The sequence below is a fragment of the Dama dama genome, chromosome 33 (assembly GCF_033118175.1).
Source record: "Dama dama isolate Ldn47 chromosome 33, ASM3311817v1, whole genome shotgun sequence".
Taxonomy (NCBI): Eukaryota; Metazoa; Chordata; class Mammalia; order Artiodactyla; family Cervidae; genus Dama; species Dama dama.
In genome coordinates this window covers 7867040-7880839 of record NC_083713.1, presented here as the reverse complement: position 1 = coordinate 7880839, position 13800 = coordinate 7867040, and the positions used below count along the sequence as shown (strand labels likewise).

At 52.8% G+C, this 13800-nt stretch overlaps 1 protein-coding gene across 2 annotated transcripts in view; it reads left to right on the top strand.

The window, feature by feature from the left end:
• MYO7B (myosin VIIB) overlaps positions 1-13800 on the top strand; it is a 92549-nt gene that overhangs the window by 41445 nt on the left and 37304 nt on the right. For both annotated transcript variants that reach the window (XM_061135216.1, XM_061135215.1), the window contains exons 13-19: positions 3093-3303; positions 3888-4023; positions 8316-8479; positions 10363-10500; positions 12301-12453; positions 13017-13115; positions 13516-13610. In XM_061135216.1, the coding sequence (XP_060991199.1) occupies positions 3093-3303; positions 3888-4023; positions 8316-8479; positions 10363-10500; positions 12301-12453; positions 13017-13115; positions 13516-13610 (996 nt within the window). The remainder of the gene's footprint in view (positions 1-3092; positions 3304-3887; positions 4024-8315; positions 8480-10362; positions 10501-12300; positions 12454-13016; positions 13116-13515; positions 13611-13800) is intronic.

The window sequence follows — 13800 nt, the reverse complement described above, 5'->3', positions numbered from 1 at the left end:
CAAGCAAGCAAGAAGTATCCTACATGTGCAACCTTGCTTACCAACGTGACCCTGGTTCATTTAAAGCCCTGGGTGAGACAGAGCCTAAGTCTAGTTCTACTACCAAATGGAATTCAGGTCTGCTCACCCAAAGCACAACAAAGCCAGTCTACTGACACCAGGTTGTGGTGAAGTAAAGCATAGCACTTATTGCAGGGCCAAGAAGGAGAACAGGCAGCTCAAAATCCAAATTCCTTGATGGCTTTCAAGTAAAGTTTTTTAAAGGCAATTTTAGGGGTGAGAGTCACAGGGTACATGATCAGCTTGTGGACTTTCTTCTCATTGGTTGGTGGTAAGGTAATGGGGGTGATGTTTAGGGAATCTTAATCATCAGCGTTCTGGTTCCAACCAATCTGGGGTCTACATGCTTGTGACCAGCATGTGGTCACCATACTTCACGTGGACAGGGGCCTTAGTTTCTGCAAAACAACTCAAAAAGATCCATTAAGTCGTATGCACATCTCTTGAGGAAGGACTAGGACTCTGTTTTATCACTGCACTACTGTTTCTTGACTGCATTGCTTCACTTCCCTAATTGGTCTTGAGTCTGCTCTTAGGACTCAGAGATGTCATAGGAGACTAAAGCCTTTTGCTACAAATGGGGGACAAGGAGGGAGTTTTGTATCTAGGAGGGCCCCACAGGGTTCTACTTGGTTTCAGCCCCAAGTGGAGGTCTCTGGGCACTGTCAGAGGTGCCAAGGGGCTGTCCTGACCTTGGCATGCCCCTGCCCAAGGTCCTATCACCAACTGAAGGCTGAGAAGGCCCCTTGGTCAAGATGCAAGCCATTCTGAGTGCAAGCACATTGGGATTGCAGGCTCCTAGGATCAGCTCACAGTGGGCAGGTGGGATGGGGCAGGGCTGGGAGAACTCAGCCCAACATGACGGAAGCTCTAAGGAACAGTAAAGTAAAAAATGATTCCGATCATTGGTTTCTGGCCCTGAGAGGGGCAGCTGAGCAGACCGAGCATATCTTTGGCCACTGTGGAGGTGGATGAGTAGTTTATTTTGGGGGATCTGTCCATTTATTCAGGGACACTCTCCCCGCCCCCCGCCCCCTGTGAAGGAGCCACAAGCTGGGTTTGTGGCAGGGCTGCAGTCTGGGGCCCACCTGAAGGAGCAGGGCCATGTCACTCAGCACCCAGTCACTCACCCAACCTGCCTTTTGCAAGGGTGCACCGAGTACTCTTGTCAACTGAAAAAAAGTTCATGACCTAAAAGTTGAGACTTATGTTTTATTCAGCATACATTCCTAGAACTTCAAGCCCAGAAGACAGCATCTCAAATAATTCTGAGAACATTGCTCCGAGGAGGCGAGGGTGGAGCCAGGATATATAGGAGTTTTTTGCAACAAAGGGAAGGTAGAACATCAACAAATTATTGTTAATAAAAGAAAACTAGATATCTCAAGTTAAGGTATTTAGCACTTTTCTGTGTATGGAAAGATGCAAGAGTCTGGGTTCAGTGAAATCATTCCTTTGACATGAATCTCAGATATCTGGGGCCAGCATTCTGTGTGTTCACATCCTGAGTTTCTTCAAGCTGTGAGTGGCTGCAGTCTGATGGGGCTTCCCCAATGGCTCAGCAGTAAAGAATCCACCTGCATGCAGGAGACGTGGGTTCGATTCCTGGGTCAGGAAGATCCCCTAGAGGAGGAAATGGCAACCCACTCCAGTATTCTTGCCTGGAAAATCCCATGGACAGAGGAGCCTGGCAGGCTACAGGCCAAAGATCTCAAAGAGCTGGGCATGACTGAGTGACTGAGCACACAGACAGTCTGACGACTGATAGTGGGCCAGTATTCCTGGTCTCCATCCTGAGTTACCTCAGGGCTCATTGCAGGGGTGGCTGCAATCGCTGACGGCTACAACATCACTCGGCACTGTCCAGGCAGTGGGTTAGCAGACCTGAACAATCAGCCTGAGGTACCATAAGGTTTTGCATAAATGGGAAACCCATCCTGAGGAAGAAATGCCTAAGTGAGATCCAAAGGATGAACCAAAAGAGCAGGTCAGAGAAAGGAGGGTCTCCATGTGTGAAGACTTAGAAAGAGAGAAGGGCAGGGTGCCCTGTTGGAGAAGGAGGTGGCAACTCACTCCAGTATTCTAGCCTGGAGAATTTCATGGACAAGAGGAGCCTAGCAGGCTACAGTCCATGGGGTCACAAAGAGTCAGACACGGCTGAGCGACTATCACTCACAGAGTTCCCTGTGTCCATTCCCTGGCAGTGTTGGGCAGGCTTTCTACTGTATCACTGTCTGTCTGGATCCTGAAAATAGTGGGAGCTCAGGTCCACAAGGATTCAAAGCAGGGGGAGAGCTGGCTGGGGGTGGGGATCAGATCTGCACATCCGAAAGCTCTGTCTAGTGGCCATGGAGAGTGGTTGGAGGGGTGAGGCTGGAGGCAGAGAGAGCCACGAGGCTGTCGTTACTGTGCTCCAGGTAGGAAAGAAGGGTGACCTGGATTAAGGGAGCAGCAGATCAGGTGCTGTGTTGGAGAGAGCGTAGACCGGACTTTGGCAACTGATTGGAATTGGGGAGGAGGGAGAGGTGTCAGGTATGATGGCCTGGTTTCTGACCTGAGCCAGGGGTGGTGAGTGGAGGGATCATTTCTGGAGGTGAAATGGAGCCCAGGAGGAAGAGCAAGAGGGAGGATTGGGGGAGTGTGTCTGATTGATGCAAAGGAGCCCAGCAATCAATGACGGGTCTCCAGAAGCTCGTCTTATTACCAAAGCCGCTTGCCCATGGGGCAGGGTAGCTACTGGACCCTTGGTCCCCCAGAGATTGTCTCCATGTCAGGACAGGCTAACTTGGCAGAGGATCCTGCTGGGGACCCTATGGAGTCAAAGTCGGGGCTTGATGCTAAGTGGAGCCTCCTCGTTTCTCTGACTCTGTTTGCTGTGGGATGGAGGAGGGGAGGGAGGCAGAGGCAGAGGAAGAGGGAGACTGTCTGTCGGCATGTACGGTGTTTGGGGGTGTGCTCTGTGGGTGCACATGTGTGGGGCTGTGTGCCAGGGGCTGGCTGCAGGGACAGCCACGCCAGCCTCGCCCCTGCAGCTTCGAGCAGCTCTGCATCAACCTGGCCAACGAGCACCTGCAGCAGCTCTTTGTGCAGCACGTGTTCATGGTGGAGCAGGAGGAGTACCGCGCAGAGAGCCTCGCCTGGGACTACATCCACTACACCGACAACCGGCCCACCCTGGACCTGCTGGCCCTCAAGCCCATGAGCGTCATCTCCCTCCTGGACGAAGAGAGCCGCTTCCCACAGGTGTGCCCCTGGGCCCGCCACCCCTCGGGGGAGACCCCATGCCTGGGAAACTCCACGGCTGCTGAAACCTCTGCCTGGGGGTTGACAGAGTAGCCCCGGCCCTCCTCTCCTTCAAGGCTCGCCTCCTGGAGGAAGGCACCTGGGTCCACCCTCACTTCTACTCCTCAGCATGGATTATTTAGCTTCAAGAACACACCCCCAAAGAGGGTTGGTTGAGCCTTGTGGGCCAAGGGCTGCACGGAGGGCAGGACAAGGCAACACTTTCCTTCTTGCTTTGGGGGACTCTGCATGTCTCTGGGGAGATGGACTCTCACAGGTAGTCAGTAAGAGCTCTGATGCAGAGAAGGGAGATGCTCTGCTCCCTGGGAAGGCTACAGCCAGCGAGCTGGCATTCTCTTTTCCTGCCTCGGCCCTCACTCAGGCAATAAGCCCCTGCCCCCGACACATCTGCTTGCTGTCTGTAGAAAGGCTCTCAGTCATTCTGAACCCAGTTGTTTTGCCCTTTGAGAGAGCCCCTGAGACCTGGGGGTGTACCCAGTGGCTGGGCTCTGGGTCCTCGGCCCATAAGGCATCCGTTCTTCCAGGGGACAGATACCACCTTGCTGCAAAAACTGAAGAGTGTCCACGCTAACAACAAGGGCTTCCTACAGCCCAAGAACATCCACGATGCCCAGTTTGGCATCGCCCACTTTGCTGGCGAGGTGCACTACCATGTAGAAGGTAGGTGAAGCTCCTCTCCACAGTCCCTTCCTTCCAAATCTGGAGCGCCCCAGGGAGGCCATGGAAAGAAGGCTAGGTCATTTTGCAGAGCCAGCAATGGGACAGAGGGAATGGAATGGACCAGGCATGTATGTTTGTGTTTTATTTTGTTGGTAATAATTCTACTGAGAGATAACTCACATACCATAGAATTCACTCATTTGAAGTCTACAACTCAATGGTTTTTTAGTATATTCATAGAATTATGCAGCTGTTGCCACAATTTTAGAACATTTACATCACCCCTCAAAAGAAATCCCCATTAGGGGCTTCCCTGGCAGTCCAAAGGTTAAGACTCTATTCTTCTAATGCAGGGGCTTGCATTCAGAAAAACAAAGGGAACTCCTATTAGCAGTCATTCTTCATTGCTCCCCAATTCTCCCCAACCCCAGCAACTACTAACTTCTGTCTCTATGGACTTGCCTGCCCTGGACATTTCACATCAATGGAATCATACACTGTGCGGCCTTTGTGACTGGCTTCTCTCACCCGACATAGCGTTTTCAATGTGCATTCACACTGCAGCATGTTTCTGAGCTTGTTTCTGCATACTGCAGGACCACCTTCCACAGCACAGATATGCCACTGTTTGTTTATCCCTTCATCAACTGATGGATACTTTTGGCCATTATGAGTAATGCTGCTATTAACACTTATGTACAAGTTCTTATGTGGACATATGTTTTCACTTCTTTTGGACACATACCTAAGAGAGGAATTGCTGGGTCATATGGTATTTCTATTTAACTTTTGGGATAAGCACCAAACTGTTTTTCAAAGTGGTTGCACCATTTTACGTTCCCATTAGCAGTGTATGAAGTTGCCAATTCCTACAGCTCCTTACCAACACATGTTAATTGTTTTCTTTTTTTTTTTTATTGTAATTACCATATCAGATACAGAATTTGCAAGTATTTTCTCCTATTCTGTGGGATATCTTTTCGCTCTCTTGGTAGTGAGAGTGTATATGCTGAGAGAAGGCTGGGCATGTTTTTAAAGACTTTATTTGTCTGTTGACTGTGCTGGGTCTTCACTGCTGCACGTGGGCTTTCTCTGGCTGTGGCAAGCAGGGGGTCCTCTCTCCTTGCGGCGTGGTGCGAGGGCTTCTCAGTGTGGGGGCTTCTCTTGTTGCAGAGCTCAGGCTCTAGGGTGCAAGGGCTTCAGTGGTTGCAGCACACAGGCTCAGCAGCTGTGGCCTGTGGACCCTAGAGCTCACAGGCCTCGGTAGTTGTGGCGCGTGGGTTTAATTGCCGCATAGCATGTGGGATCTCCCTGGACCAGGGATATAACTCATGTCTCCTGCCTTGACAGGTAGATTTTTAACCACTTGACCACCAGGGAAGTCCCAAGCATAGTTTTGATTGGAGAAATAAGGGGCTGAGGCGGTCAAGCTGCCGGTGTGCTTAGGAAAATGGGAGAGGTGGCCAGTGTGTGCTGCGATCAGGAAAATGAGGTGGAAAGCCATAGGTCACTCTGTGTGGCTTGTAAGGAGAACTGAGGAGCTACTGTGGTCTAACTGGGAACTTGGAGTCAGGGATGCTCCAAGTACACTTTTCAGGTGGAGGGACAAGGCAGTGGGAGAGGCTGCTGTTTTCACACGGATGAAGGCAGGTGTCTGAGATCAGGGGATTATTTCTGTTGGAGAAATGAGGGGGTAAGGGGGCTCCTTTGTAACTCCCACCAGATTCTGGCTCTGGGGCTTTTCCAAAAGCTGGGAGACCAGAGCTAGTGGGACTTAAGAATTCCAGAACACAAAGACACTGAGCACATCAACCTCCATGGGCTACTCAAGGCCAAGTTTTAGTTTTTGAAGTGATCTGAAACTTCCATGTATGCTAAGATTAAGGTAGTTTCTTTAGGCTTTTGGAGTACAAAATTCTGTGAATGCTCCTTAAAACTGAGCCTGCTGGGTTTTTTTCAGTGCCCTACTATCTTCATGACTTAAGTCCTATTACTCTGTCTTTTGGCGGGGATGGGGTGGGGTGAAGTTTGAGCCCAGGTGTGCCTCAATCATCCCCCCAAAAGCACCTGGGTGGGGATGCTCTGTCTAAGCCTGGAAGGGCACAAGGTAACATCACGTGCCTGCTCGCCCCATCTGCAGAAGGCAGTCTTCCAGCACAGGGCTGGGAGAGGGGCTTATGTGCCAGCCTACTCTTCAGGTGGCCCTGGAGCCTGGCAAAGCAAGCTTGCTCTCACCACTCTCAGCGTGGTGAGGGCGGCTCGGTTCGATCTCTTGGCCCAGTCTTCTCCTCTGACAGCACCTGCCGGCAGAGAGGGAATCAAGCTTCCTTCTTCCACCATTGACATGGCCTTCCCAGACCCCACACGAGGCTGTGCAGGCATGCATAGAGCACCCCACTAAAATGGGGTGACTTAAAGGGAGAAGACAAGTCAGAGTCAGGTGCTTGTGAGGTGCAGCCCTCAGCAGGCCCCCAGTCATCGTCTGGCCTGGTTTTGAGAAGCAACTGTCCTCTAGCACCTTCTTCTTGCAGTTCTGTGCCCTGCCTCAGGCAGGTCCACTCTCTCCCATGGCGGGAGGGGAGATGTGCTGTCCACTCACCCCCAGACCCACACTGTCCACTGGCCAACATTCCCATAGCAAAGTTCCACAGAGAGGTACAGGAACGCATTTTCTCACAGTTCCAGAGGCCAGGAGTCCAAGACAAATGTCAGCAGGACCGGTTCCTTCTGAAGTCTCTCTCTGGCATCTTTCTTGTTCCCGTGCATGTCTGTGTCCTAATCTCCTCTTCTTGTAGGACACCACTCCGACTGGATTAGGGCCCACCCTAACAGCCTCATTTTACCTTCATTACCTCCTCGAAGGCCCCCTCTCCACACACATTCTAAGGTATTATGGGTTAGGGCTTCAGCATATGGATTTGGGGCGCAAACAGCTCAGCCCACACATGCCCGCCTCCCTAACTTCTAGAGGCTCACTCCTTAAGCTGGAGGGGCCTCTGGCTCTAGCACGTTGTTCCAAGGTCCCAGAGCAAGGTTGGTAGAAGGGCCCTGGGGCACCCAGGCCCTCAGGGTCTCCTTAATAAGCGACAGACATGCTTCATTCCCAAACCTCCTCTGTCCAGGCCCATGCATGTGTGTGCACACGTGTGTTCACTCAATGCTCACATGTATGTGCACACACTGTCTGTGGGCACACATTCAATTCCAAGACCAATGCAGTTTATACTTACAATGAGGAAAGAAATATGTCTTAGGACCTCATAATCAGCAAGTCACCTACCCCTGCCCCCATCCTTGAAGCCAGGAAGCCAAGTGGTGTTTACTTTCTTTCCTTTCCCTGTTTTGGGCTTCTAGGAAGAGCAAAACAGCTGTTGCCCCCCCTTGCTGGTTCCACAGGGACATGTGAAGCAGCTGCCCCCGCATAGACTGGCTGCTGGGCAAGGGTGGGCCTCCCAGCAGAGTGGCCAGGCCTTCCCGTCCAGATTGCAAGCCCCCTGGACGCAGCCAGGTTGCCAGATTTTCAGAAGTTATGGGGGTGGGCAGGCTTCTGCACTTTCTCCTTTTCCTTCTCTTCTATTTTGGCTCCTTTATGTAGACAAGTGGTTGGCTCAATCAGACTTGCCCAGGGTTCCCCAGAAATTCAGAGCCCTGACGAGAATCCACAGGCACCACCCTCGGGGAGGTCTGAATGGACACTCCATCCGCTGTGCTGTTGGTGGGTTCCCAGGTGGACGTGGCAGTGACGGCAGGGACTGGGAGGGGATGGGACTCGCTCCCACCTCTGGTCCACCCGGGGAGCTGTGGCTGGTGGAACAGATGGGAAGGCCTCAGGCTTCCCTGAGCTGAATGACAGGGCCCAGGTGAAGGGCCGCACAGGGCAGATGGGAGCCACGTGTGGGTCAGTAGGGCCTCCTGGAATAGATGATGCTTGAGCTGTCCTTGAAGCACAGGCCAGCATTATCCTGGAGGGCTTAGGAGGGAAGAACTCCCCAGAGATCTCTTGGGGCCATAGGCCATCAGGAGAGGGGAGATCCCTAGGGTGGGGCACAGGTTTTAGGGGAGAGAGGAGACCCCCTGGGGTGGGGTGCAAGCTTGGATGAGGGAGTTTGGGGTGGGGATGGTGGGTTGTGGGGGCTGCAGGGTGTGGATGTGACACGACTTGGTGCTGAGCGGAGGCACTGGCTGCCAAGACGTGGGGAGATGGAGGCGGGCATGGTGGCCTCCTGCCTGCACCTCACCCTCCCCTCCCCAGTCTGAGCTGGCGGGGGTTGGGGGGCTCTGCTTCCCCACAGGCTTCCTGGAGAAGAATCGGGATGTGCTGAACAGGGACATCCTCGCCTTGGTCCACTCCTCCCAAAACAAGTTCCTGCGGGAGATATTCGGGCTGGAGTCCAAGGAAAGCAGGCGGGGCCCTGGGAGCCTCATCCGGGTGAAGGCGGGCAGCCAGCAATTCAAGGTGGGCTCTGGTGGCCCTGCTCTGCCCAGGGCCTGGGGGGCAGACAGGCCTGGAGAGGCCCCACTGCCTGGGGTCTGGGGTCAGAGATTCTCAATTGGGGTGCAGAGGTAGTGAAAAGGGGGTGAGTTGCTGTGGGGGTGGTGGCCAGGGGCAGGAGCATGGGACTCTGCCTGCTTCCCAGTGAGTAGTGGTCTCTGTAGGACTCACTGAGTTTGTTGATGTTATTTCTGTCTATATTGGTCTCTGTGTGTTTTATGGGGGGTGTGGAGTATGTGGTACATGCGTGCTTTGTGCGGTGTCTAGTATGTGTGTGTGTGGTATGTAGTGTGTGTGTGTGTGTGTGGTATATGTGGGGTATATGTGTGTTTTGTGGGGGTGTGTGTGTGTAGATGGGGTGTGCGTGTGTGTGTATGGTGTGATGGCAACAGCCCTGGGCCAGCTGATCAGGGAGGAGGGAGCAGAGAGCCCCTGGCACTCCTCAGAGCAGCCTAGGACATCATGGCAGGGTGGGGGTCTCCCTTCACCCCTTAACAATGACTGTTCCAGAAAAGCCCTGTGAGTCATCTGAGGAGGAGCTCCCCCACCCCTGGGCCAGGAGAGAGGCTGGCGCACTGGCACAGGAACTGTGGGTGCAGGCATAGGAACCCACAGCCCCCTAATCCATGCTGTAGTCAGCTCTGGCCACACTGAGGTGCCCCACCCCCACCTCCACGGGAGCTCCTTACACTTTAGTGCCCAGGGCCCACAGCATGACCACACACAGAGCCAGCCAGAGAGGCACCAAGGAGCTATGAGGCTTGTAGGAACTACCCAGGTCTGGAACCAGGTGGAGCTGAGCCAGACCCTCTGCCCTCATGGAGCCACGCTGGACTCCACAGCTGAGGCCGGAGCACAGCCTGGTCCTGGCCCTCTGGGGCCTCCAAGGCTTGTCCACAGGTTTCAGAGAGCAGGAACAGGAGGAAAATGCATTATTTTAAAACCAGGAGAATGCTGCCAATTGTTACTATACCTGCCAGGGATTCCATCCTATTCTCAGAGGCATTAAAGCATGAATTTGAGTCTCCAGGCTGATGCAATTTGGCAGTACATATGCCAAATTGCTCAAGCGCATTTGACCTTGGAAAAAGTTTGACCAAGGAGCATCACCCAAGATCACTATGGCACAAAAACACACACTACTCTTGGCCCAAGGCTTTCCCGGTGGCTTAGTGATAAAGAATCCACCTGCAATGCCGGGGACACAGGAGACTCGGGTTCAATCCCTAGGTTGGGAAGATTCCCTGGAGGAGGGCATGACCACCCACTCCAGTATTCTTGCCTGGGAAATCCCATGGACAGAGGAACCTGGTGGGCTACAGTGCATGGGTTCACAGAGTTGGACACAACTGAAATGACTGAACACACACTTACACACTCTTGGCCTGGGGCTTGGGTTTTTTGTTTTCTCTTGCATCCATTATTTTAATACATTTTTAAAAAACTGTATACATTTACAGTAATGCTTACAATGTACAGTACATAACATTCAAAACAAGCATACAAAATCTACACAAAAACTGAAAAATGTAGAATGGCAAGGTAAAAATTAATATTATCTCCTCACCCTGGTGCATCTCACTTTGGGGTCCCCACTCCTAGACAGGAGGCTTGCCCAGCTTTACTTGCCCACCTTTACTTACTTTACTGGGAACTGCAGGTTCCCAGTATCTACAGGGTGCCTGCACATAGTAGGCACTTGGGGAACCTATGCTAAATGAATGGATGAGCGACTGGATGAACGTAGCCCTACCCACCTGTGGGACCTCAGCAGAAGCCCTCTCTGTGCCATGGGTCAGCTGTGCCCTGGACTGAGCTCCACTTGTGCCCTGTGCTTCTGTCTACAGTCTGTAGACTCCAGCAAGCAGCCCTCCACCTTGGCTGGCCAGTTCAAGCAGTCTCTGGACCAGCTGATGAAAATCCTGACCAATTGCCAGCCCTACTTCGTCCGTTGCATCAAACCTAATGACTACAAGAAGCCACTGGTAATGAGGGCAGTCTGGGGACCTGCACAGGACGAGGGGAGGTATCTAAGGGAATGAATCTGATGGCATCTGGAGGCATGTCCCTCCCTTCACCAGTGCCTGGGCAGCTTTAAAGCTATCTGCCCCCATTTTACAGCTGGGGACACTGAGGCAAGGTGGCCAGTCTAGACCATTTGAAGGTCGGTGACTTTCAAGGCTTTGGATCTCCCAGACCTCAACTGTCTTCACACTGCCGTTCGCTTGCCATTGGCCAAGTGTGCTGCTTCTCTGAGCCTCAGTTTTCTCTTCCATAAATTCTGGATCTGCCAGCCTGCAGGGAGCAGCAAGGGTTGCACATGACTTTGTGTGTGTGTGTGTGTGTGTGTGTGTGTGCCATATCTGCATAAGTAAACCACACTCCATAAGGGCAGCAACCAGTACTGTGATTTTAGAGGCTGACACCAACTACTGGTCACTGAGACCTGAGGCCATTAAACCCTTGGAAAGTGGCTTTATCTACTTATGTGCTGGGTGGGAGCCTGCTGCCTTGGATTCCAGCTGGGGAATCCCACCCAGAAACTGCAAATTTAAAGGCTTCCAGACATGAGAAGATGCCATCTGAAAGGAGATAAAATGATTCCGAAAAAAAGTCTTATAAGAGAAAAAAAATATTAATTAATAAATTCCTGTTTTGAAAGTATAAAATTATATGAAATTCAGGCTGGCCCAGGAAATCCAAAATGCATCTTCTTTAAAGGCACAATGCACAGATGTTAGATAGTAACTGTGCTCCCAAAGGCCCTCTGCCACAGGTGAGGGCCTGAGGGTCATGCTCAGGTCTTGTGGGTGCCCCTGGCTGAAACCTCTGGGAGATGGCAGCTCCTGTGCAGGTATAGGGGAACCCAGGCTGAGGGGCCAGGTGGGCTCAAGGTTGGAAATCTGGCTCTACCACTTAAGAATATGTCTCTGAGGCTCAGGCACCTCATCTTTAAATTGGAGCTAAGTACCCCCTCCAAGTAGAGCTATTGTAAAGATTAAAGGATAAACAGCAGGTCCACCAGAAATACTGGACAAATGGAAGCTAACTAGTTGCCCAAAACTGCTGGGTGGTCCTTGACCCCAGTAGCAGCTGCCTCGGTGGCCCTCCATGTTTCCAAGTGGATGACTGCCTGCTGGTAGGCTTGCCAGATTGGAGGGCATGCCCCTAGTCCCCAGACACTCCTGGCTCCAGATGGAGGGGGCCCCTCTAGGGTGCCAGCCATGGCTGAGCCCCCATATGCTTGTGCAAAGCATTGCGACCAAACTCCTCTACAAATAGCTATCTCTGGAGGATGCAGAGACTAAATTGATTACAATATTTTCTGAGCCTAAGTAGGAAATGTACTTCTTCCTTCCACTAGAGTGGGAGGCATAATGGTGCCCCTACCGGAAGGAACTCAGGGGCAGTGGTCACCCCAGCACTGGCAAGGTCAGGAGGAAACTGTGTTCTTTGGGATCACTGTTTGGGGGCATTTAACAATATTTTAAATGTGGCATATGCAAAAAAAATTTTCTATTCCTCATACTCTGCATATCCTTAAAATGAGGGAAATATTTGCTCTTCTTGTGGATGTCCTAGTTTGTATGTGATGGACTTTTATCTCCTTGGAAACACTTCCAGGACTTTTCAGCGACTTCAACCAAATAGCTCTTCAGAATAGAGTTTTCATGAAACCAAGTGTTAGCTCCGTTCCCTGCCTTTGGGGAGAGCGGCAGAGGTGGTGGCAGGTGGTTGGGAAGGGGGCGGCCCGTGCTATCAGCCCCTCTCCTCTGCAACCGCAGCTCTTCGACCGTGAGCTGTGCATCCGGCAGCTGCGATACTCGGGGATGATGGAGACCGTGCACATCCGCAAGACCGGCTTCCCCATCCGCTACTCATTCGAGGAGTTCTCACAGAGGTTCCGGGTCCTGCTGCCTAGTGCCGTGCACGCGGAGGTGTGTGTCCCCGCAGCCTGGCCGGCAGGCCCCAAAACACAGCGTGCACACCCTGGAAACCCGGGCGCCTCAGGGCGCCCCCAACCTCCCAGTTTCAAGAGGGCTCGGGCCCCTTCTTGATGCCCAGGGGCCGAAGCTTTGAAATGACCCCTGTTTCTGCTTCCCTTCTCTGGAGGAGGCTCGCGGCTGAATATTTTGCTTCTAGGAGCAACCAAAGTTTAAAGCAAATACTCCCTTTTAGGGCAGAATGTCACAGAGGTGATGTGTGGCCAGGGAGCAGGAAGTCCGCCCTATCCTTCCCCCGAACACTCAGCCATCCCAAAGTTTGGACTGCCCGTGTCCAAGTGCCACACTGAGACCCCACGGCCTTGGAAGCATTGTGGTCTCGTAATCCTCTGGACCCCATCCTTGGTCCAGGGCGCCGGGTGCTTGTGCCCTGGCCCAGCAGCCCCTGACGGTGACTCCTGTGGGAGCAGAGAGACCCCGATCCCTCAGAAGCCCCTGAGGAGGGACCTCCGCCTCCTGTGTGACTCTACCGAGCCACTCCTGTTTCTTCCTGGCAGCTCCGGAACAAGTTTCGTCAAATGACCCTGCGCATCGCCGAAAGGTGGCTGGGGACAGATAAAGAATGGAAAATGGGAAAGACCAAGATCTTCCTGAAGGTGAGGGCCTGAAGCCTGTGTGGCTGGTCTGGTGCCCATGGGCGCCTGCGCCATGCCTAGCCCCTGCCCTCAAGGAGCCCTGGTCGTAGAAAACCATGCTAGGGGAAAGGGAGGCAAGGAGTCACCGAAAGAGCCCAGCCCAGCCTGTGAAAGCCCGGGAGGCTTCTTAGGAGAGGATGTTTAGGACAAGACCTGAGGAGACAGACGGGCTGCCTCCAAGCTACTGAGCTCTGTGCTCAGAGCCACATTAGTGGCAACTTGAGAGCAGGTCTTTCAACCCCTGCCCACTCTGCCGGGAAGAGTCTGAGAGATCCTGACTTCTAGAGACAGAGCCCTGGCTGCAGGTAGGGGCTTGGGGGTGAGGCAGGGCAGTTATGTGATGAGAACTCTTCTGTTCCAGGAAAACCAGGACACCCTACTGGAGGTACAGAGGAGTCGGGCCCTGGACGAGGCTGCCGTCAGAATCCAGAGAGTCCTGCGGGGCTACAAATACAGGTGCAGGCCCTTCCCCAAGCCCCTCCCCACCCACACATCCACACACTCTGTCCCCTGGGCAGGCCTGTACCCCTTAAACCAGGGTCACATGTTCCCTCTCATCTATCTCTGGGCGTAACTGAGGCAGAAGAGCTTATGCAACCTCCTGACCAGGGACACTGCCATCTGTGTTGGCAGAGAATTTCTAATA